This window comes from Chiloscyllium punctatum, chromosome 1 (genome assembly GCF_047496795.1).
Source record: "Chiloscyllium punctatum isolate Juve2018m chromosome 1, sChiPun1.3, whole genome shotgun sequence".
In the NCBI taxonomy this organism is placed as follows: Eukaryota; Metazoa; Chordata; class Chondrichthyes; order Orectolobiformes; family Hemiscylliidae; genus Chiloscyllium; species Chiloscyllium punctatum.
In genome coordinates, this window is record NC_092739.1 from 104,977,892 (window position 1) to 105,000,551 (window position 22,660).

General features: G+C 37.7%; 1 protein-coding gene across 9 annotated transcripts in view; it reads right to left on the reverse strand.

Moving 5' to 3' along the window:
• The window catches only part of LOC140478155 (protein unc-13 homolog B-like), a 566,607-nt gene that overhangs the window by 9,873 nt on the left and 534,074 nt on the right, over window positions 1–22,660 (reverse strand). For 3 of the 9 annotated variants that reach the window (XM_072571665.1, XM_072571670.1, XM_072571662.1), the window contains 4 exons: window positions 18,469–18,525; window positions 17,508–17,588; window positions 13,166–13,313; window positions 393–485 (listed from right to left, as the gene is read on the reverse strand). In XM_072571665.1, the coding sequence (XP_072427766.1) occupies window positions 393–485; window positions 13,166–13,313; window positions 17,508–17,588; window positions 18,469–18,525 (379 nt within the window). Of the gene's footprint in view, window positions 1–392; window positions 486–10,483; window positions 10,541–13,165; window positions 13,314–16,558; window positions 17,349–17,507; window positions 17,589–18,468; window positions 18,526–22,660 lie in introns of those variants that run through there. The other 6 variants (XM_072571664.1, XM_072571661.1, XM_072571663.1 and 3 more) reach the window with 5 other exon arrangements.

A 22,660-nucleotide genomic window follows, 5' to 3' on the forward strand; every position in this document is an offset into this window, starting at 1 on the left:
AGCTGAACTACATGATATAATATTTCTGCCTTTCAAAGAACATTGTAATCTAATTTATGAGCAATGCCACAAGAGATCTGCTAGCTTCTTAAATACCACAAATCACAAAGTTAAAAATAATTATTACCAGAAATACATACAGAGAGAATAAATGGAAGTAAGAATCAGATGTATTAGCTAAGGGATGGATTTAAAAGAGTAAAATTGTAATAAAAATTAACAAATTATTAGGAGATAGTTTTGAACTGCAAGCAATAATAGCCAGAAAAACTGACTTTAAACCATGTGCTTGTGAAAATGTTTTCCAGATTGTTGCATTGGAGCCTGGATTCTTGTTAAGTATTTTGGGGGAACCTCGCTATTTGAATGCTTGTTTGTGATATTGTTCTTACCTTTCACTGTTACTTTATGCTCGCCTGTTCCTGGATGGGTGAAAAGATCTATTTGTATGGAGACTTCACCCACTGGGTCATCCACACCAGAGCCTGATTAACAATTGAAACAGAAAGATAAAATATAGAATTACAGACTTATTGCCACATTTGTAAAAGATTACTGTGTAAATACTTAAAAGAGCTATGACATTAAGATAAATTGCTTTCATGCTTGAATACATTCCAATGTGATGTCACCCATGCATAATATTTCCACATATCACCCATGCATGCATTCCAACAAAACTAATCATTGAAGAGTGCCTCGAGGCAGAATGCAAGGAGCCACTGGCTGAGGAATCGATTGCTTTATTTGTGTTCATGAGATTTTCGATAATACATCGTTACGATTGAATGATTTCTGGATTCACTTCTAAAACAGTTAGATGCAGTAGATTACACCTAATATTTATAGAGTCATAGAGTCAACAGCAAGAAAACAGACCCTTTGGTTCAACCAGTCCATGTTGAACACAATCCCAAACTAAACTGGTCCCACCTGCCTGCTTCTGATCTTATCCCTCCAAACCTTTCCTATTCATGTATCCAACCAATATCTTTTAAACGTTGTAATTGTACCCACATCCACCACTTCTAAGACTTTTCCACAAAGATGCACTTAACTGCATGAAAAAATGCTGTGAAGGCTGGAGGACAGTACAAAAGGGTCAAATACTAAAATACTCAGCTGTTTAGAGACCTAAATTACAAAGACCATCTTGGACAAATAAATGTTGACTCCAGGCAGTGTAACATTAACACAGTTTTCATGACTGTAGTAATGCAGAAATATATGACATTTTTCCAATTTGCAAATACAGATCCAAAGGCAGTTAGCTTTGGGTTCCAGGTTACTATTAATATGGATCAGTATTTTTTCAAATTGAACACTTTTATACTTATGGGCCTGTAATTATTTTTAACTGCCCTGTTCAGACATGATATGACACACTTCTAGGACAGGTGGGGCCTAAAAAACCGTTTACTATCACTGTGCTAAAATACCCTACAATTCACTGTGTACTTGTGTTTTTCATATTCATAGATATGATGTAGGCTTCACTGGCTGGGCCAACATTTATTGTCTATCCCTAACTAACCTTGAAAGGTTATGACAAGTTGCCTTTCTCAAACGCTGCAGTACTAGGTAGTAGGACCTGTCCGGTTGGTGAGACAGGACATACCTAGGGTTGGTGATGTGCAATATTGTGATACAGAATGATGTATTACAGACCATTTCAGGCCACAGCTTCACTTGTCTATGGGACAACTCGCTCAATATTAGCACAAGCGCCCAGCTGTTACTAAGGGGGACTTATCGAGGATTGTGTCGAGTGTTTAGGTTGACACTGGGTGTGCCATGCAGCTTCATTTCTTTTAGACTTCCTAATAGCTTGATAAATCCAAATAGTTTTCAAGCCATTGTATCAGAGAGCAGTTAAAAATCAACATGATTACTGCATCTGGAATCATACATTGGCCACAGTAGTGAGGACAGCAATATACTTCCCTGAAGTTGCTTCTGCGTCAGTAGCTAAGGCAAAGGTTTCAATTCTTTGCAAGTCAAGTCACGAAATAAACATACAGTGAGGTATCTTTACAAAAGAACAATTACTAATTTGTAATGCGTATACGGATGATGTAGAATTTAATACTTTTGCGAAAGTAACTAAATCCAGTCAAACTAAACATTTTTCTATCCACATAAATATTAAACATTGAGTGACACAATATGTACATCAATTGTAATTTGCACAGCTGCCACTCATTTCTGAATTAGCAGTCTGGCAAAACTTAAGGAAAGGAGACTCAGACAGGAAATTTATATTGGATTAACAAATATAACAGATTTAGATGTGAAATTACTCAGTTTGCCATATATGATATTTTGTGAGTGACATCGATGACCCTTTTTTTCCTTTCTCCTGCCCTTATTCTTTACTGTTTCCTCTTTATACCATTCCCTGTTGAGGGTAAGTTAATAATCTATTGGTTAATGTTTACCTAGTCATTCAGAGCATACAGAAGTGTCTAGGAAACTGAATATATCTGTGATAGCTCTTTTCCTTGTTATGACTCATTTGTCAAATTTTCCCTCCTTTCTTACAGCAAAATGCAGTTAGAATTCAGGCACTCCCTCAGCCGCAAAACTTAAGACTGGAACTTGACGTGTTTAAATTTCAGTTAGGATCACTCCTGTCCTTGAAAAGATAATTTTCTTACATATGCTTATTGATACAACTGGAAAGTCGTTAATTATTATAGAATTAAACTAGGTGTGGTTGAAATCTAATGCTAAGTAGCAAAGTTCAGGTCAAACAGGATGTGCCTGTATAAAGTCAGATTTATTCATAATAAGGATTTCAAAAGTTGTTGGCAAGGCTTAAGTGAAAATTAATTAATTTAATATTGATATTTAAAATAATTATAATGGAGATTTTTCCAAATATTAATATTAGACCGAGGCACCAGAAAAGAAAATGGCAGAAACAGCCCTGTTGATCCTACAAAATCCTCCCTACTTATATCTGGGGCTCGTGCCAAAATTAGGAGAGCTGTTTCACAGAGTAGTCAAGTCTGACATTGTTTATCAGGTATGATTCCATGAGGATGACTATGTCCCAGACATCACCATCACCTGGATATTTCCTGTCGCAATGGCAGGACAGACCCGGAAGAGGTGACAGCACAGTAGCACACAGTTGGGAGGGAGTTATCCTGGGAGTCCTCAACATCGACTTCAAGCCCCATGAAGTATCGTGTCTTCAGGTTAAACATGGGCAAGGAAACCTCCCACTGGTTACCAAGTACTACTCTTTCTCAGCTGATGAATTAGCACAGGGCGGCACTGCTGAGGATAGCACTATTGCATCACAGCATCAGGGACCCAGGTTCAATTCCATATTCAGGTGACTGTGTGGAGTTTGCACATTCTCCCCCCTGTGTGGATTTCCTCTGGGTGCTTAAGTTTCCTCCCACAATCCAAAGATGTGGACTAGCCATGCTAAATTGCCCATAGAGTGCCAGGATGTGCAGACTAGGTAGATTAGCCATGGAAAATGCAGGGTTACAGGTTTAGGTTGGGAGGAATGGGATGCTGTTTGAAGGGCCACATAGGCTGAATGGTCTGCTTTCACACTGTAGGTATTCTATGATTCTACAAATCACTATTCTTCCATGTTAAACAATAAATGTAGTCTGGCTAGGGCATTTCAATGCCTGCCATGACAGCAGCATGACTGATTGAGTTGGTTGGATCCTAAAGGACACAATTATTAAACTGGGTCTGTGACAGGTGGTGAGGGACCAACAAGAGGGAACTTCATTCTTATCAATCGCCAGGCTGCAAATGCATCTGTCCATGACAGTATTAGTAAGAGTGACCATTGCACAATCCTTGCTGAGATGAAATTACCAAACTGGATTACTCACATGCCAAACAGCACAAGTAGTAAGTAACAGACAGGGTTAGACGATCCCACAACCAATTGATCAGATCTAAGCTCTGCAATCCTATCACATCCAATCGTGAATGGTGGTGGACAATTAAACAATGCTCTCGAGGAGGAGGAGGCTCCCTAAACATCCCCATCCTCAATGATGTAAGACCCCAATATATCAATGTAAAAGATAAGGCTGAAACATTTGCAACAATCTTCAGCCAGAAGTATTAAGTGGATGATCCATCCAGTGGTCTCCATCATAATGGGTACCAGTCTTTTGTCAATTCGATTCACTCCATGTGAATTCAAGAAACAGTTGGAGACACTGGGTATTGCAAGATTCTGGCAATAATACTGAGGTCTTGTGCTCTAGAACTTGTCACTCCTTTAGCAAGCTCTTCCAGTACAGTTACAACACTGGTATCTATCCAACACTGTGGATGTCCTGTACACACAAAAAAAGACAAATCCAATCTGGCCCATTACCGCCCCATTAGTATGCACTTGAACATCAGTAAAGTGATGGAAGGTGTCATCAATAGTGCTATAAAGCAGTAGTTATTCAGCAATAGCCTGCTCAATGATGGCCAGTTTGGGTTCCGCCAGGGCCACTCAGCTCCTGATTTTGTTACAGCCTTAGTTCACACATAGACAAAAGAGCTGAATTCCAGAGGTGAGGCAAGAATGCCTGCCGTGACGTCAAGACCACATTCAACAAATTGTGGTATCTGGAAGTCCTAGTAAAATGGGAATCAAGGGGTATCCAAGGTGCAAACTCACCACTGGTTGGGGTCACGCATGACACATAGGAAGATGGTGGGGTAGTGTCCTCAGTGCAACTTTCTTTAGCTGTTTCATCAATGACCTTCCCTCCACCATTAGGGCAGAAATAGGAACGTTCGCCAATGATTGCTGAGTGTTCAACACCATTCACAACTCTTCATGTATTGAGTCAAAAAGTGTTGTGTTGGAAATGCACAACTGGTCAGGCAACATCCGAGGAGCAGGAGAGTCAATGTTTCGACCATAAGTTGTTCATCAAGAATGTGCTTATGCTCGAAACATTGACTCTTCTGCTCCTCGGATGCTGCCTGACTGGCTGTGCTTTTCTAGCACCACACGTTTTGACTCTGATCTCCAGCATCTACAATCCTTTCTTTCTGCCTCTTCATATACTGAAGCTGTCCGTGTTCAAATATAACAAGATCTGAACAAAATTCAGGCTGGCTGACAAATGACATGTAACATTTGTGCCACACAAATAACTGGCAATGACTAGTACCAATAAGAGAGGATCTAACTAACACCCCTTGACATTCTAGATGGTAATTGGCTGGTTTGGATTTATCTGATTTCTTGTATAAAGGACACATATAAACACATTGCCCCTTGACAATGTGTTACCATCACTGATTTCCCTTACTACCAATATCTTTGAGGTTACCATTGACCAGACATTCAACAGGACTTGCCATTAAACACAGTGGATACATGAGCAAGTCAGAGGTTAGGAATACTGTGGTGAATAGCTCACCTTCCGACTCCCTCTACTTGGCACAAGTCAGGAGTGTGTCAGGCATGTGTGTCACAAGTCAGGCAACCACTTGCCTGGTCGAATGCAGTTTCAACACCACCAAAGCAGCCTGCTACAATCCAGGACAAAGCGGCCCCCTTAATAGGCAACACAGTCACAACTTGCTCCACCACTGACGCTCAGTAGCAGCAGTGCATACAAGATGTACTGCAGAAATTCACTAAAGATCCTGAGACAGCACCTTCTAAACCCACAACCACTTCCATCTTGAAGAGCAAGGGCAGTAGATCCATGGGAACAACACCATCACCAGCAAATTCCACTCCAAATCACTCACCATCCTGCCTTGGAAATATATCACCTTTCACTGTTGCTGGGTCAAAAGTCTGGAATTTCCTCTCTCTGGGCATTATGGGTCAACCTATGGCATATGGGCTGCAGCAGTGCAAGAAATTAGTTCACCACCACCTTCTCAAGAGCAACTAGGGACAGGCAGTAAATGCTGGACAGCCAATGACACTTGCATCTGAGTAAATAAAAAGATTTTTTTTCTCTTTCATAGCAGTTGCTTGTGCATCTGCTTGGCTCAATTGTTTTGTTCCTATGTTAGTCTGCTGTTTCATAGAGAAAACAATGCAGTAGAACTTTTCCTTTGAAAGCAGAGTTATATATTTCCTTGAAGAATGCCAAAGGTTGAGGAAATGTCGGATTTTTTTTCCTCCCTCCCACCGAGTCCAGGGATGCTGAAACCATTCTGTACATCACTAACTCCCATCTTGCAGATTAACTAACTTGACAGACAAGCGATTAAATTACATAATTCAGCATTTTTGAGGGGCATTTAAAATAATTCAATATAATTCATGAATTTGAAACAAAGAAAGATAAATATGTAGGCTATTGATGATTCTAAAATCAAATCAAGAAGTAGAAATGACCAAGCTTCTCTTGGTGTTGCACAGTGAATGAGTTATGATTTTAAAATCTCAATGCTCTAGAATATGTTTGCTGGACAAAATGTTGAGTATCGTTTAAAAAATCTTTCGTATAAAGTCAAATTCTAGAACAGCATCTACCAGTCAGTTATTTCTAGTAGAATCCAATTTTATACAGATCGTTTTAACCTGTAAACCTAGATTTAAAATTAGAATGATCTTAGCAAGCAGATGAGCTACATGCAACAAATTTATACAAGCATATTAAGTCAAGATTGTATTAATGATATTCAATGGAAATAGGCAGTGTTCAATCAAAAATGCAGATATCTGGTTTCTCGTGAGTTACTGGTTGAATAGATTTTTGTATTTCTCTTTAATTTGCTTATATCTCTTTATTTCTTTGATCAGATTTTTGTTCATCTCCTTTTTGATAATCTTTTTGTGTGGTTTGGTGTTATTTTGCTTTATAAAGTTTGTTTTATCCTGTGACTAGATTGTATAAATTATGTTAAATTATGCATAAATGCTGAAATTAGGCAACTACTTAGCAAAGGCAGAGTAGTTTTAAGGGGATTTTAAACTGAAAATGGACTGGGAGAGACAGACAAGCATCTGCTAGAAAGTATGTGAATTTTTAGACTGTGTCAAGATAGTTTTCTTTGGCAATATGTCTTGGATGTGACAAGGGAACAAGCAACATTGGATCTAGTAATCATAATATGATTGCGTTTCATGTAAGGTCTATAAGAGATAAGCAAAGATTGGAAAGTAGAATTTTGGATTGAAGTAAGGCAGATTTTAATAGCATGAAGCAGAGACTTGCAACAGTAAATTGGGAAGCTCTGCTAATATGTAGAACAACTGTGGAACAGTGGAAGATGAACAAAGAAACATTTAATGCTATTCAGAAGCAGCACTCATGAGAAGGAGAAGTTTAACTTCACAAATAAAACAGCCATGGACATTTAAGGAGATAAAGGACAACATAAAATTAAAAGAAAGGGCTTATAAAGATAAAAAGAACAGTACAGATCCCACAGAATGCAACAAATATAAAGACCAACAAAGGACAACACAGCAGTTTACTAGAATGGCTAAACAGATTATGAAAGGAATCTTGAAAGGAACATCAAAGACAATAGGAAGAGATTTTATTCTTGTATAAAGTGAAAATGACGAGTTAAGAATATAATTGTCAAGACGAGAGTGTTGCTGGAAAATCACAGCAAGTCAGGCAGCATCCGTCGAGCAGGAAAATCGATGTTTCAGGCAAAAGCCCTTCATCACGAGGGGCTTTTGCCCGCAAAGTCAAATTACCTGCTCTTTGGATGCTGCCTGACCAGCTGTGATTTCCAGCAACACTCTCATCTTGACTCTGATCTCCAGCATTGGCAGTACTCACTTTCGCCTAAGAATATAATTGGTCCTCTGAAGCAGAGTGTTAATTACCATGGGGAAATGGCAGGCACACTAAACAATTATTTTGCTTCAGTATTCACAGCAGAAAAGGAGGATAGCCTGCCAGAAGTCCCAAAGAAATTAACAGAGAATCAGGGACAAGGTGTAAATAAAATTGGCTAAAATAAATCATCAATAATGGGGGACCTGAAGCATGACAAATTCCAGGGCCTGATGATTTCCATCCATGTGTGTTAAAGGAGGTAGGGTAGCACACCACCAATGTCCTAATCATAATCTTTCTGAGTTCCCTGGATCCAGGAGTTGTAACTCTGGATTGGAAATTTGCCAATGTTACTCTACTCTTTAAGAAAGGTGACTGAGGGAAACCAGGGAATTACAGATGAACATCTGTGGTGGGGAAGTTGTTGGAGTTTATAATCAAGGATAGGATAACTGATCATCATGAAAAACTTCAGTTAATCAGAGAGAGTCAATTCATGAAAGGTAGGTCATGCCCGATAAACTTCAGTGTTTTTTGAAGAGGTCACAAAGATGGTGGACAGAGATAAGTGGAGGAATGTTCTTTATATTAACTTCAAGAAGGCTTTTGATAAAGTCCCACACAAAAGACTGTTAGCTATGATTACTTACAGTGTGGAAACAGGCCCTTCGGCCCAACAAGTCCACACCGACCCTCCGAAGAGCAACCCACCCAGATCCATTCCCCTACATTTACCCCTTCACCTAACACTATGGGCAATTTAGCATGGCCAATTCACCTGACCTGAAAATTTTTGGACTGTGGGAGGGAACTGGAGCACCCGGATGAAACCCATGCAGACATGGGGAGAATGTGTAAACTCCTGCCTGAGGCGGGAATTGAACCCGGGTCTCTGGCGCTGTGAGGCAGCAGTGCTAACCACTGTGCCACTGTGCCACCCACTTCGGACATTTTATTATGCTAAATATAAGTTGATAAAAAATACTTTTCAAAAACAAAAGCAATATGAAATTATTAAGAATATGAAAATAAACTGCATTAGATATTAGGGGTGTCTAATATTACCAACTAACTAGTTACCAAGTTATTATTTTCTGATAATATGATCTTGTGTTGCAATAATTATACTGCATTTTAAAGAAATTAAGTAGATAAATTATTCTGCCAGAAAGAACATCTTGAATTATCTGCATACAAAATGGAATTTGAATCCACTTAGCACAGTAACCATTGTAAGTGAAATATTCTTCATTGTGTTATGAAATCTTTAATGTCCACCTGAACCACAATAATTTGCAGTGTGGTTTAATACCTTAACTGAAAGATGCATTACACTACAATCCAATATGTATGTTACAGATATATGTGATGAAGACACAATGAACAAACGAGCTGCAATATCTTTAGGGAAAACACAGGATAGGTTCACATCAAATACAGCGTAATACTACATCACCAGTTGTTTTTATGGAAACTCAACCTTTGGAACAATAAATCAGGTGGCCTTATGTCAACATTTTACAGGTCCATTGGGTGTACGATAACTGAAAAATATTATCCTTAGGCTCAGTGAGTTTTATTTATTGCATATAACATAATCAAATTAAAGTTATACATGGTAGAAAAGATTGGAGAAATTCAATAGAATTACCTTAAATGAAAGTGATAATTAATTTCAGTGCATCAATTACATGGTATTACAAAAATGAATTAAAAACAAAACAGAAACAATTAATTTCGTTACAGATATTGCTTTTCTGTGAATATAAAAGAGTTACTTGCTAATCATTAACTAATCATTGCTGCCAGAGACACCTTCAGGCAAGCAATATGACTAGAACTAAAAGCAGAACATGGATTCAGAGATCAAAAAGTCTCATATTCAGAATTTCAAGTATTCTGTATACATTTATTTGAAATTTAGTTTTAATTTTAATATTTTGTGGTTATATAGGTTTTATGAACTTCCAAACATATTTTCACCTTGTTCTCTTATAGCGCTGGTACAGCACCAAATGTTTGAAATATATTTTATGTTAACATTTCATAGTTCTGTGAAAAATGTAACTAGAAGGCTTTTGGCATAAAATATTTATTGATTACAAAGCGATAAATTAGTTGGTATCATTCTGGTAATATGGAACAGATAACCTGGGGCATGAAGTCATTTCTGACTGCATAACCTAACGAGTTTTGCCAATGTGTATTTTCTGCTGATAAAACCTAACCTCATTCATACACCACCCTTTGGCAATAAGAGCAGTTAATTAGCTTATGACATTGCAATTTTAGTTTGTTTTAACAAAACAGAAAATATATTAATGGAAAATGTTCCAAACTGCCTCACTGTTAAAAACAGTAAAGCTAAAATCAGATCATATTTGCACTAATATATTGTTTGCATTTTATCTCAAACATTTCTTTAACTCCTTGCGCTACTCAATTTTTATTTTTTGCATTACATAAGATTACATTATTTGTGATTGTGTGTATATTCAATACAAGTAATAGCTTTATTCTGAATCCAGGCAGCTTTTGCAGGTTATACAAAAGCTCACTATTAAGAAGCTATTTTTCTATGGTATAATCAACAGAATCATCAGCAAGGACTGACTCTATATCAAGAAAGCGCAGCTCTCTGAAGCATTCCATGGACATTGGAACTTTAGCAAAATAAAGGCTTGTTTAAAACCAATGTTGTCATGGCTGGGCAACATTAGGTGCAGACATACCCTTGTCAGGAAGAGCGTCCTCATTAGCGGTAACCCTAATACCCTTTCCACCATGCACTGATTCATGTTATGAAAGCAGGATAAAAGGGAAAAAAACATGTAGTGAGTTTATAGATTACACCATCAAATCCTGTAGCAGTGGTAGGTGAGAAAACTATGGAAATGAAGCACAACCAAACTTCCTAGCCTCACCTGCAGGCATAGTGAAAGAAGCTCAATGTTTGTAGAGATGAACACTCAATGCTAAATTCAAAGAATAATACAAAATGAAGAAATAGCCTCTCTGTAGCATTTTTTTCTCCCAAATATACACAGCAATAGGCTATAATCAGAAATCTCACCTCAGGTGGAATGCAGATACTTATAGCTTCAAAATTAAACCATTAAAAAAGTCAAGCTTGTGGTCTTTCTGATGTCACCAGGGTAATTAAAATACTACTGAAAAGAACAGGAGTTTGTAAACGTAATTACGCCCTCCAAAAGTCACTTCAAAAATCAGGCAACTAAAAACCTTGGAACCAGTTTAATATCATGGGTTGATATAAAAAGCCATAAACTGTCCAGGAGCTGACTTCACCAGATCTCTGCCCTACTTGGGAGCTGATGTCTGATTTTTATGAAGTCTGCCACAAACAAGGACAAAAAGTTTGAAGGAGGTCTGTCGACAGCACAATCCTGATTATGGGAAAGCAGCAGGCTGGAAAATTGTGTCAGATGTGGTTTACTCAGCTTGGTAAAATGTGTGTTGGACTGAATTTTTGAGCAGGCCCATAATTTGTTTCTTTGCATACCCCTTACAGCATTCCTACTCACCATCTCCCCAGAATGATTCACTGCCTCCAACGACTTGTGGCACCATAGGCACATACATGTACGAGTAAGAAAGGAAATAATAGCTGTAGCTTCACTGTTCGTTGTACAGCTAATTCTTATAGTGATTTCTACTTTATTTACTGATCATGGTTCCATTATTGGTTGCCATTGGATGAGTAGATTTTGTAAAGGACTATCTTTTATACATCATTGAGTCTAACATTGGTCATACATAATCAGCAGGCATTTTTTTTAGATTAGATTACTTACAGTTTGGAAACAGACCCTTCAGCCCAACAAGTCCACACCAACCCTCCGAAGAGCAACCCACCAGACCCATTCCCCTACATTTATCCCTACACCTCACACTACGGGCAATTTAACGTGGCCAATTCACCTAACCTGCACATTTTTGGACTGTGGGAGGAAACCGGAGCACCTGGAGGAAACCCACACAGACACGGGGAGAATGTGCAAACTCCACACAGACAGTTGCCTGAGGCGGGAATTGAACCCGGGTCTCTGGCGCTGTGAGGCGGCAGTGCTAACCACTGTGCCACCGTGCCATCCATTTCATGAGAAGTGTTGATTAATCAATGAAATAGCTTATAAATAGAATTTTTAAAAGGGTTCACTCTTTTAAACATTGCAGTCACCTAAAACAAATCAGTTAAGGGTATCAAACCTCTGGCCATGTGGTTCTAATCAAGTTATTCATATGCAGCTGTTAAACGTTCATAATGGAGCAATCATGAAGCAACATACAGCACCAGATCTTCTGAGCACACTGGATTTTGGCCTTCTATTTTCCTCAAACAAAGACACCAGAGTTCAGGGGATGCAGCTGAGGAGCAGTTCCTTGGCTATGGAAAAGTAGTGGGCTGGGACACTTCAGTTGAACCAATTCACTGCCACATTCTCAAGGGCCACTTGGGATGGGCAATAAACATTGGCTCAGTCAGTGACTCCCACTTCCCATGAATGAATAAAATAAAATCCAATGATTGAAGTGAGGAAGCTTGAAGTTCTCCATAGCTTGTCTTTTGGTCCTCTTAGAAAGCAGACCAAGGGATACTCTCTGTTTTATTCTTAAGGAGATGGTACTGGTGAGCCAGCCTGTCACCATCCTCCCTTTCCTGTGATACATCACTTTTTGTCGGGTTACAGTCAAGAAATTGTTCCAAACATCACAGCTATATGTACAAAATAAAAATGACTCTTAAGTTCCTGGGAAACTTAACTACCTAAATATACAATTGTTTGTACTTTGTAAATTCAAGTTACTCATCTTCACTCATTCCTTCTTATGGAAAGACAGGCTACTAATTTCTCTAATTTTCATGCGCTATTTCTGTCATTCAGTTCAGTTAACAGAAACCCGACTGAGGTTATTGCAGCTGGTATTATCATTACCTTCCTTTTAGCTGGTACTCCATCTAGTGGGCCACCTGATAACTAACAAACTTCCCTCCAATAGATTCAGGTCATGCCACAGATCTAATTTTCAAATCTATCTTGATTCAATTATGAGAAAACTGAAACCTCAAACTGATCATAATCTTTTGAATGGGCCAGTCCACATTTGACAGAAAAATAACACAAAAATAAAACTTAAAATATATATTCTCAATTTTCAGTAGTTCTATAGCATCATAATGCAGCTTTCCAGAAAGTCAGTATCACTTTTTTGGGGAAGAAAACTAAATGGTGTGCATACAAAAATATGTATGTTTGACAATGTTTGAATAGAGGGAACCTTGACAAAGAAAGAGTGTCAGGTTTGCCCATTAGTCTAAACAGAAATACATAGTAACTACAGAGTAACTACATTCTCCCTGTGTGCCAAGAATTGTTCTTTCAAGAACTTACCCTGAGCAGTCTGAGACTGGACGAATGTTTTGATGAGGGTATCTGTGGTTTGAGTGTAGAGTGAGAGTGCATATCGCAAGGACTGAAGGTCTGGACTCTTCTCCAGGAAAGTTTTTTTCAGACCATTTCCACCAGCATGGAAGTATTGCTGTAACGTTAAAGTTTGAACATAAACAATCTGACCTCGTGAATCACGATTTAGTCTTCAGCTGTCATTTCATATAACTTTCTAACAATACTAACAAGGAAGTTATCACCAAACCTTAGCAGGTAAAAAGGTCTTTCCCATGTAAACACAAAATATAATGGCGTAAACTAAACCGAACATTTTGCCCCCTTGAGACACTGTCATTCATTTATCATATTTGTAAATTAGTTCCATAAAATGATAATTTCCCCTTTTAACTGTATCTACAAGTAAAACCTTTCCTGTATTAACTGCCCTTCAAACAGGCAACCAAATCCCCAAAACTGCTTTCTATATTTTGATCCAGAATGAGATTTCTGACTTACATACCGTTGGTTTGCCAGTACAAGAAAAGCTATCTTAAACACAGTAAATGCAAAACAAAGTAAAAACAGAATACGCTTTTGCTTGATCTTAGTGAGTCGACAGAAAATGATCAATTGCATTGAACCAGTTCTAAATAACCATAGAGGAGAACACACTCTTAATTGAAGCAATTGTATTATAATACTTATTCAGCTGCAGTATTACCAACTTAAAAGTGCTATGAGTAATTAACAGGAATGTAATTCAATTTATTTGTGTGCAATAGAGTCATAGAGATGTACAGCACGGAAATAGACCCTTCGGTCCAACTTGTCCATGCCAACCAGATATCCCAACCTAATCTAGTCCCACTTGCCAGCACTCAGCCCATATCCCTCCAAACCCTTCCTATTCATATACCCATCCAAATGCCTTTTAAATGTTGCAATTGTACTAGCCTCCACCACTTCCTCTGGTAGCTCATTCTACACATGTTCCACCCTGTGTGAAAAGGTTGCCCCTTAGGTCTCTCTTAGATCTTTCCCCTCTCAGCCTAACCTATGCCCTCTAGTTCTGGGCTCCCCCACCCCAGGGAAAAGACTTTGTCTATTTATCCTATCCATGCCCCTCATAATTTTGTAAACCTCTATAAGGTCACCCCTCAGCCTCCGACTCTCCAGAGAAAACAGCTCCGGCCTATTCAACTTCTTCCTTTAGCTCAAATCTCCAACCCTGGCAACATCCTTGTAAATCTTTTCTGAACCCTTTCAAGTTTCACAACATCTTTCTAATAGGAAGGAGACCAGAATTGCACACAATATACCAAAAGTGGCCTAACCAACATCCTGCACAGCTGCAAGATGATTTCCTAACTCCTGTATTCAATACTCTGACCAATAAAGGAAAGCATACCAAACATCATCTTCACTATCCTATCGACTTGTGACTCTACTTTCAAGGAGCTATGAACCTGCACTCCAAGGTCCCTCTGTTTAGCAACACTCCTTAGGACCTTACCATTAAGTGTATAAATCCCACTCAGATTTGCTTTTCCAAAATGCAGCACCTCGCATTTATCTAAATTAAACTTCATCTGCCACTCCTCAGCCTATTGGCACATCTGATCAAGATTCCGTTGTAATCTGAGGTAACCTTCTTCGTTGTCCACTACACTTCCAATTTTGGTGTCATCTGCAAACTTACTAAACAAACAAGCTGCAAGAGCAAATGATTCTTGTTAACTAGGTTGGAACGCTCATCCTAGCATTAATGGCCTGATTCACTCAGTCTCTTGACTGAATTATTACAACTACAGTGATGACAATGTTTGCTTAAAAAGGTAGGAGACAAACGTGTGAACTTTCCAAATTGTTAAAGAGTGGTACTCCAGTTTATTAGCAATATTTCAGAGTCCAATCCTCTTCTGCCTTTTGAGCTTAAAAATAAACAATTTTAAAAAATACTTTAGATTTAAATCAATGCAGTCACACAGAGTTCAATAAAAGCTGACAGCATTTCGATATTTAGGGTGGGAATTTTCATATGTTGGTTTTTTTTTGTTTGAATTGAAACTAGTTGCAAACATTTCCAATAATCCTAACTGGAATTACATTTTACATTAACAAAACAAACGTTATTCACCACTTATCACATCAATCCCTGGTTCAAAAGCCATGGCAGCCCAAAGGCAATGATTATGGAGACAAATAATTGATTTCAATATCTTAATTGAGCAGGTCTTTTTTTTTGAAGAAGTTTCAATATCATTAAACCAAACCATAGAAGCAATTTCTTATGAGGGTCAGACCAAAGCTTGAATGTAGACTTTTCTCTTTTAGATGCTAATTGAATTAAGAGAATTTCAAAAGATTTCTGTATTTATGGCAGAACTCTTAGGAAAACGGACATACAGAGAGATCTGGATGCACAGGTCCACAGAACTCTGAAGGTGGATAAGGTGATCAAGAAAGCATATAGCACACTTTTGTTCATTGAGCGTGGCACCAAATATAAATGTTGGCAATGTTGCAATTGTATAAAACTTTAGTTAGGCCACATTTGGGGACAGTCAAGTCATATTGTGTGTAGTTCTGGTCACCACACTACCAGAGGCACATGGATGCTTTGAACAGGTTGCAGAGAAGGTTTACTAGAATGTTGTCTGGTCTGGAGGTTTTAGTTATCAGGAGAGGTTGGATAAACTCAGCCTCCATCTTTCCAGTAAAAACAATCTAAGGGGTGACCTGTTAGAAGTCTACAAAATTATGAAGCATAGGTAGGGTGGATAGTAAGAGGCTTTTTCCCAGGGTGGAAAGGTCAACTGCGAGAGGACACAAATTCAAGATGAGAGGAGGAAGTTTAGCAGAGAACTGCTAGGCAAACCTTTCACACAAAGGGTGGTAAGTACATGGAACGCACTGCTTGTGGATGTGGTGGAAGCAGGAACATTAGCAACATTTAAAGTGTATCTTAACAGACACATGACAGGATGCCAACAGAGAGATAGAAAGTACGCATGGGCAATAAATAGCAGTCTAAATAAAGATTTGGAATCGGCGCAGGCCTGGTGGGCCTGCATTGTATTAAAATTTCAAAATAAATGAGGCTAGAAATTACTGAGGCAATAACATCAGTCAAGTGCTTTCGCATGACAACCCCCTGTTATTTTACTGAACTAATAAGCATGTAAAAGAGAGAATAAACACCTCTGCTAAAACAGCTGTCAGAGGACTGTCACTGAAACACATTAAATAGCGATTTACTATTATCATCAAGAGAAATTTCAAAACTACATAATTTAATTTCTTCCCTGTCAAAGTTTCATACATTGAATAAAATAAAGGCAGAAAAATGATTAAAAAGGAAAATATACATAAAATGTCATTTCACAAATCCAGAAACTTGAAACCTATTCAAAATAAAGTAACATTCACAAAGTAAACAAAATTGAAAATAACATTCAAGTTTATAGAACAATGTACAGCTCACTCAGAAAGGCAAAAACTTGTGTCACAGTGTAGAAACGTTTAACTGCCAATTCTCCAGTACTACTGGCATACTCAAATAAAAGTAGTGAAAAAAACCTCATACAGGGGAACAACCAATTAATCTTGAAGTACCAGCTTGAGCCAGTGCTGAAGAAAACAAAACAAAAGCAGAATATTGCAGAATCTGAAACATACACAGAAAATGCTGGAAAAACCCAGCAGGTTTGGTAACATCCAAGAAGAGAGAAAAACTAAGTTAACAGAGTTCAACTTCAAGCAACAGTTTGAGAATTATAGAATCACACAATACGGAGGCCCTTTGGCTTATTGAAGCTGCACCAAAAGAAAAATTACATTAAATCTACACTTGCCTCACTTTCCAGCACTTGGTCCAGAACTTTGAGTGTTATGACATTTCAAGTGCTTATCCACATACTTTTTAAAAAAAGGTGGTGAGGTATAACAAGGTGGTCATATGTTGAAATACAAACCATTTTAAAAAGATGGCAACTGACACTTACATGCTATCAGAGGAATACCCACAGACATGTGAATAAAGTTGTTCTGATGATGAAGAGACACCAGACTCAAAATATTAACTCTGCTTTCTCCCCACCTTACTGGTTTCTTCAAGAATTTCTGTTTCTCTTCAGATATCTAGCATCCATAGCTCTATGCTTTAGTTTTGTGAAACAAAAGGTAGCTTTGAAGGAAAAGAATAATGTTACATATTCACATTTCCTGGAATTCCCAATATTTGCCTTCAGATTTAATTCTGACATAAGATCAGAATGATTCACAATTTTTCTAATCTCAGTTAGATGGAATAATTTTAAAATAAAGCTGCATTCCTCTCACTTACCTTAATTGTATCAAGTGCTAAATCCATAATAGCACATTGTTTTGGTGTAAGGCTTTTGGCTTCTTCCCGAACCATGTGATCCTGGAAAAATCAAATCTTGCACGGTTAGATATTTCATAGAGATGAGAATATTGCTCACTTGTACATATTTATGAAGTTTCTTTTGGCCTGATAAAGGGAATAACATATTCAAATGAACTTGTTTTGTGTCTACCGATAAATAATTTGTTAGCAGTCCAATGATGTCCTCAGTTTTGTGTGGAGAATCTCCTAATGGGTTTCGAGCTGATCATAAAAGTAAAATGTTTGCATTAGCAAGACTTTCTTTGTCATTAATCTTAGTCAAAGAACACAATAAACCTTTCTTGCTTAAAAGAAGATCAAAACTATAAATGATGATATTTTTTAATGGAGATGTGTCAGAGAACTTGCATGACTGCTCATATTTGTTTTGGAACAGTCAATGCTATTAAAATATTAGCTATAAGATTTAACCACAAAGTATTATTTAATATTTGTGGATGAATATTAAACCATCGAGTTTGTTTCCTTCCCTCAGTCTTATTAAACAGAATTTTTACTTGAGCTTCATTCCAGAGAAATTGTGATAAGTACAGAATGCACCTGAAAATGCACATTTTTGCTTTACATGGAGCATTCTGAGTTCAAGTTTATGTCACAGAAAACAACGGTTTTGATTTCTCATTTTTCATTGCTACAATTATAGCTGGCAATAGCATACAATGCACACTGCAAAAGCACTTTTTTTAAAACTAAAAACTAATTTCAAATAGCATTCTTGCATTTCATGAGAGCACCATAATAATTTATAGATTTGAATTTCTGACAGACAAGAATATATTTTAAAAATACACCAAGCTTTCTTTCCTTTAAATACAGGTCAAGCACTTCTCTATACAGCACACAGATTTATTGCTCATGCAATAAAATACACTGATACCTTCAGTTTTGATAACTGCCCCAGTTCTTTAGCTGCAGTGAAAATCAGCTGTGTTCCCTGCGATTGCATGTATTAGAAGGAAGAAAAACCAATCAAAAGTTGAATTTTTTACAAAATCTTTAAAAAGCAATTTTATTAAATGGACTGCAACATGTGTTACATATACACATATCCATATTTGAGTTTGGGTTTCCTGGTCAGCATAACACCAGCACTTGCCATTAAAGAATGTTTCTCACAAAGACCTAGCAATGTTTTTGCCTTTGCTAAGGTTTATATTGGTCAAGGATATGCTCAGATATTCAGTGATGTTACCTACGGGATTAATAACATTGAAGAAGCCACACCGACAGCAAAATACAAAACTGAATCCAGTGAATACTGTACACATTTTACATGTTTTGTGGAGAAAAAAAACAAGTTGGGATTTCTTAAGCAAATTTTTAAAACACTTATTAAAACCTGTGCATATTTTGTAATATTGAAATTTGACATTCTGTAAACATAAAATTTGTATTTCAAGACTACAGAAGCTGTTCATATGACTTACCATGCCTTTAAAATTATATCAGACCTCATTATGCAAGGTGTAACATTTTTAGAGTTATTTTCGTGATATTACACTGTGAAGATGACATATATGTTCAGTGATTTCTGAGATTGTTATCTGCAGAAACTTCAACAACATAACTTGACAAGTAACAGGGAATTACTGTCAGCAATTTATGGACATGTGAGCTTAATTGTGCATCTGCAGGCACCAGATTTTACTGTCAGTTTCACGCATATAATGATGACACTAATAGCTTTGCCATCAAAACTTACATTATCTAGGCTTAAATATTGTACCCGTAATTAAGGTATGGAATTTTAAAGCAGAAAGCATTGAATTATTTCAATATTGTTGTAGTATGAATTAATTCATTATTATTCAAATAAAGCAATCTCCAGTGCCTATTAGAATATTTTACTTATGAATTAATCTGCTACATAATATTTGAGGTAATAATTTATCCATCAGGAGCCCAATATATTCCCAGGGTTAAAAGAAACTACCATGACTGAACTGGAGATTTGCACGGTTCATATCCATTTATATACTGTAATTAAATGTCGTGTAACTATTATAGCCTCAGAACTCTCCACAGACTGAAAAATATTTGGTTTTAAAAAACCTCCACCTGGTCACTCCAAATAAACATACATATCCCATTAACTAAATGGAAATCATCCTGTACGCTGGCTTGCAAAGTACCAATTGATTCACAATGATCACCAGGAGTAAAAGCTCTTGTGGTGTGGTGGTAATGTCTCTACATTAGAGCCAGGAAACATGCCAAATCCCACCTGCGGTGCGCACAACACATCTGGACAAGCTAATTAAAAATATCTAGATGAGAGGAGAAATGACCCTCTTATCCACTCTGTCTAGTAGTCAGCCAATCTTCTAACTATGTTCTTATTTTATTAAATAGCCTACAGCATAGTACCTTATCGGATGCCTTCTGAAAATCCAAATATAAAACATTCATGGCTTTCCCTTTATCTATTCTGTTTGTTATCGCCTCAAAGAATTCCAATACATTTGTCATGCATGAATTCCGCCTTGTGAGGTCATGTTGCCTCTGATTGATCATATTTTGCATTTCTAAATAACCTATAATTACATCCTTTTAAATAGTGATATTTCCCAAATGACAGATCTCAAGCAAATTAACCTGTAATGACCTGATTTTTTTTTTTGTTACCTTATTTTTCTAAGTAAATGTGTCACATTGGCAGTTTTAATATCTTCTGGGAATTATTCCAGAATCTAACGATTCTCGATAGATTAGCAGCATTTCAGTAGCTACTTCTTTTAACATCCTAGCATGAATCCCATCATGTCCAAGGAACTAATTCATCTTTAGCTTAAGTAGTTTCCCTAAATTTTTCTAGCTGAGCTTATATTGCCTCCAATACACACAACCATCTTCCTTTGTGCAAGCTAAGTCTCCAACAACTGGAGAATTTGCATCCCGATTCCCACTCAGAACATGGAGAGGCCCTCCGCCAGGTTAGTTCTCAAAGAAATTCAGGGAACTGACCAGATTCTAGCCCATGGAATTGAAGGGATTGACATCCGAGCATTTATGGAACTTGGGGAGGCATTTGACAAAATGCAGAAAAGGTGTACGAGAATAATTCTGTGGTGAAGATATTTCCAATATGAGGATAGATTTGAGAAGCTGGGCAGTTCTCCTTAGCAAAGATTTGACTGAAGCATTCCAAATTGGAAGGAATAGAATGAGAGGAAGAAACCCCACTGGTTAAAGGGTTGAGAATCATAGATATAGCTGTAAGATTTATCACAAAAGAACCAATAACATGAGGAAAGACTTATTTTATGCACTGCCTTAGTGAATGCCAGATATAGACTGAATTTTAACTTTCAAAAGGAAACTGCAGAAGCAACTTAAGAAAAACCATTTAAGCATTCCAAACTGGTCCCCTTCTTTCCTCAATCTCAGCCTGCCAGCACCTCCTAAACCACTCACATCAAACATGCTCCTGGTACAAATAAATCCCAGCCCAGAATCCATTTCCAAGAATGCAGTTTTTCAGCTTAAGGCAGAAACTTGCCAAAAATGATGAGTAGATTTGCTTCACTAAACGTGCAGCTATTTTATCTTCAATCACCAGAGGGAGATGTACATCGCAACTTGGAACTCTATTTGAGTCTCTGTAAGTACATTATTTCCCCTTTTAGTTTGTATCATAATCTTATACATTATTAACTGAATATCAGAAATAATGGCTAAGTAAAATCTAAGTTTATTATTTTAGGCACCCTAGACCAATGGTGGGCAGAGATCAAGGCACATGTTTGCAACTAGAGATCCTGGAAATACTGGGATGATGAAGGTCCTGTCAAATTTAATAGCAAAATTTAATTCACACTTTTAAAAAAGTGGGGATTGGTTGTTAAAGATCTCAAAGGTTAGAGGGATCCAATGAGACATAAGAAATAGGAACAGGAGTAAGCTGTTTGGTCTCTTGAGCCTGTTCTGCCATTCAATAGGATCATGGCTTATCTAACATTTCTATTTTCTTGCCCTCTCTCTATAACTCTCGATTCCCCTACTGATCAAGAATCTATCTAGTTCAGCCTTAAATATATAGAAGAAATCTGCCACCCCTGCTCTCTCTGGCAGAGAGTTCCAAAGACTCTCAACGTTCTGAGAGAAGGAATTCCTCTTAATCTCAATATTAAATTGGCACCCCTTAATTCTGAGACTGTCTCTTCTGCTCCTAGACTCCCCATGAGGGGATATACCCTTTCACTATTTATCCTGCCAAGTCCTTAAGAATCCTGTATGTTTCAATGAGATTACTGTTCATTCTTTCAACTTCCAATGACTTCCAAGACAACCTGTTTAACCTTTGCATATAAGACAATTCCTCCAAACCGGGAAATCATACTAATAAACATTCTCTGAACAGCCTCCAATGAAATGATGTGGTGCTGGAAAAGCACAGGTCAGGCAGCATCCAAGGAGCAGGAAAATCGATATTTGCCCTAAACATCGATTTTCCTGCTCCTCGGATGCTGCCTGACTTGCTGTGCTTTTCTAGCACCACACTCTTGACTCCAATCTCCAGCATCTGCAGTCCTCACTTTCGTCCAATGAAATGATGTCTTTTCTTAAATAAGGGAACCAAAAGTGCTCCCAATACTCCAGATGTGGTGTCGCAGCACCTTGTACATTTGTAGTAAGACTTTACTACTCTTCTTCTCCAACCTCCCACCATTCCATTAGTGTCTTTGATTACTGGGTGCTAGCTTTCTGTATTTCATGCACAAGTACTCACATGTACCTTTGTATTGCAGCTTTCTGTAGTTTTTCTCCATTGCATTAATATTCTGTTCTGAAGTTCTCCCTTCCAAAATTAAATACTTCACATTTTCCCACATTACATTCCATTTTCCACATTCTTGCCCACTTACTTAACCTATCAATATCTCTTTCTAAACTGGTTACATCCCTCTTACAACCCTTTTCCATTCATTTTTGTGTCATCTGCATATTTGGCTGCAGTTCTTTTGCTTCCTTCCTCCAAGTCATTCCTAGTAAACAGCTGCATTCCCAGCCCTGATCCTTGTGGAGCCCCACTGGTTGAGGGTCATCATCCTAAAAAAAAGAGAACCCCT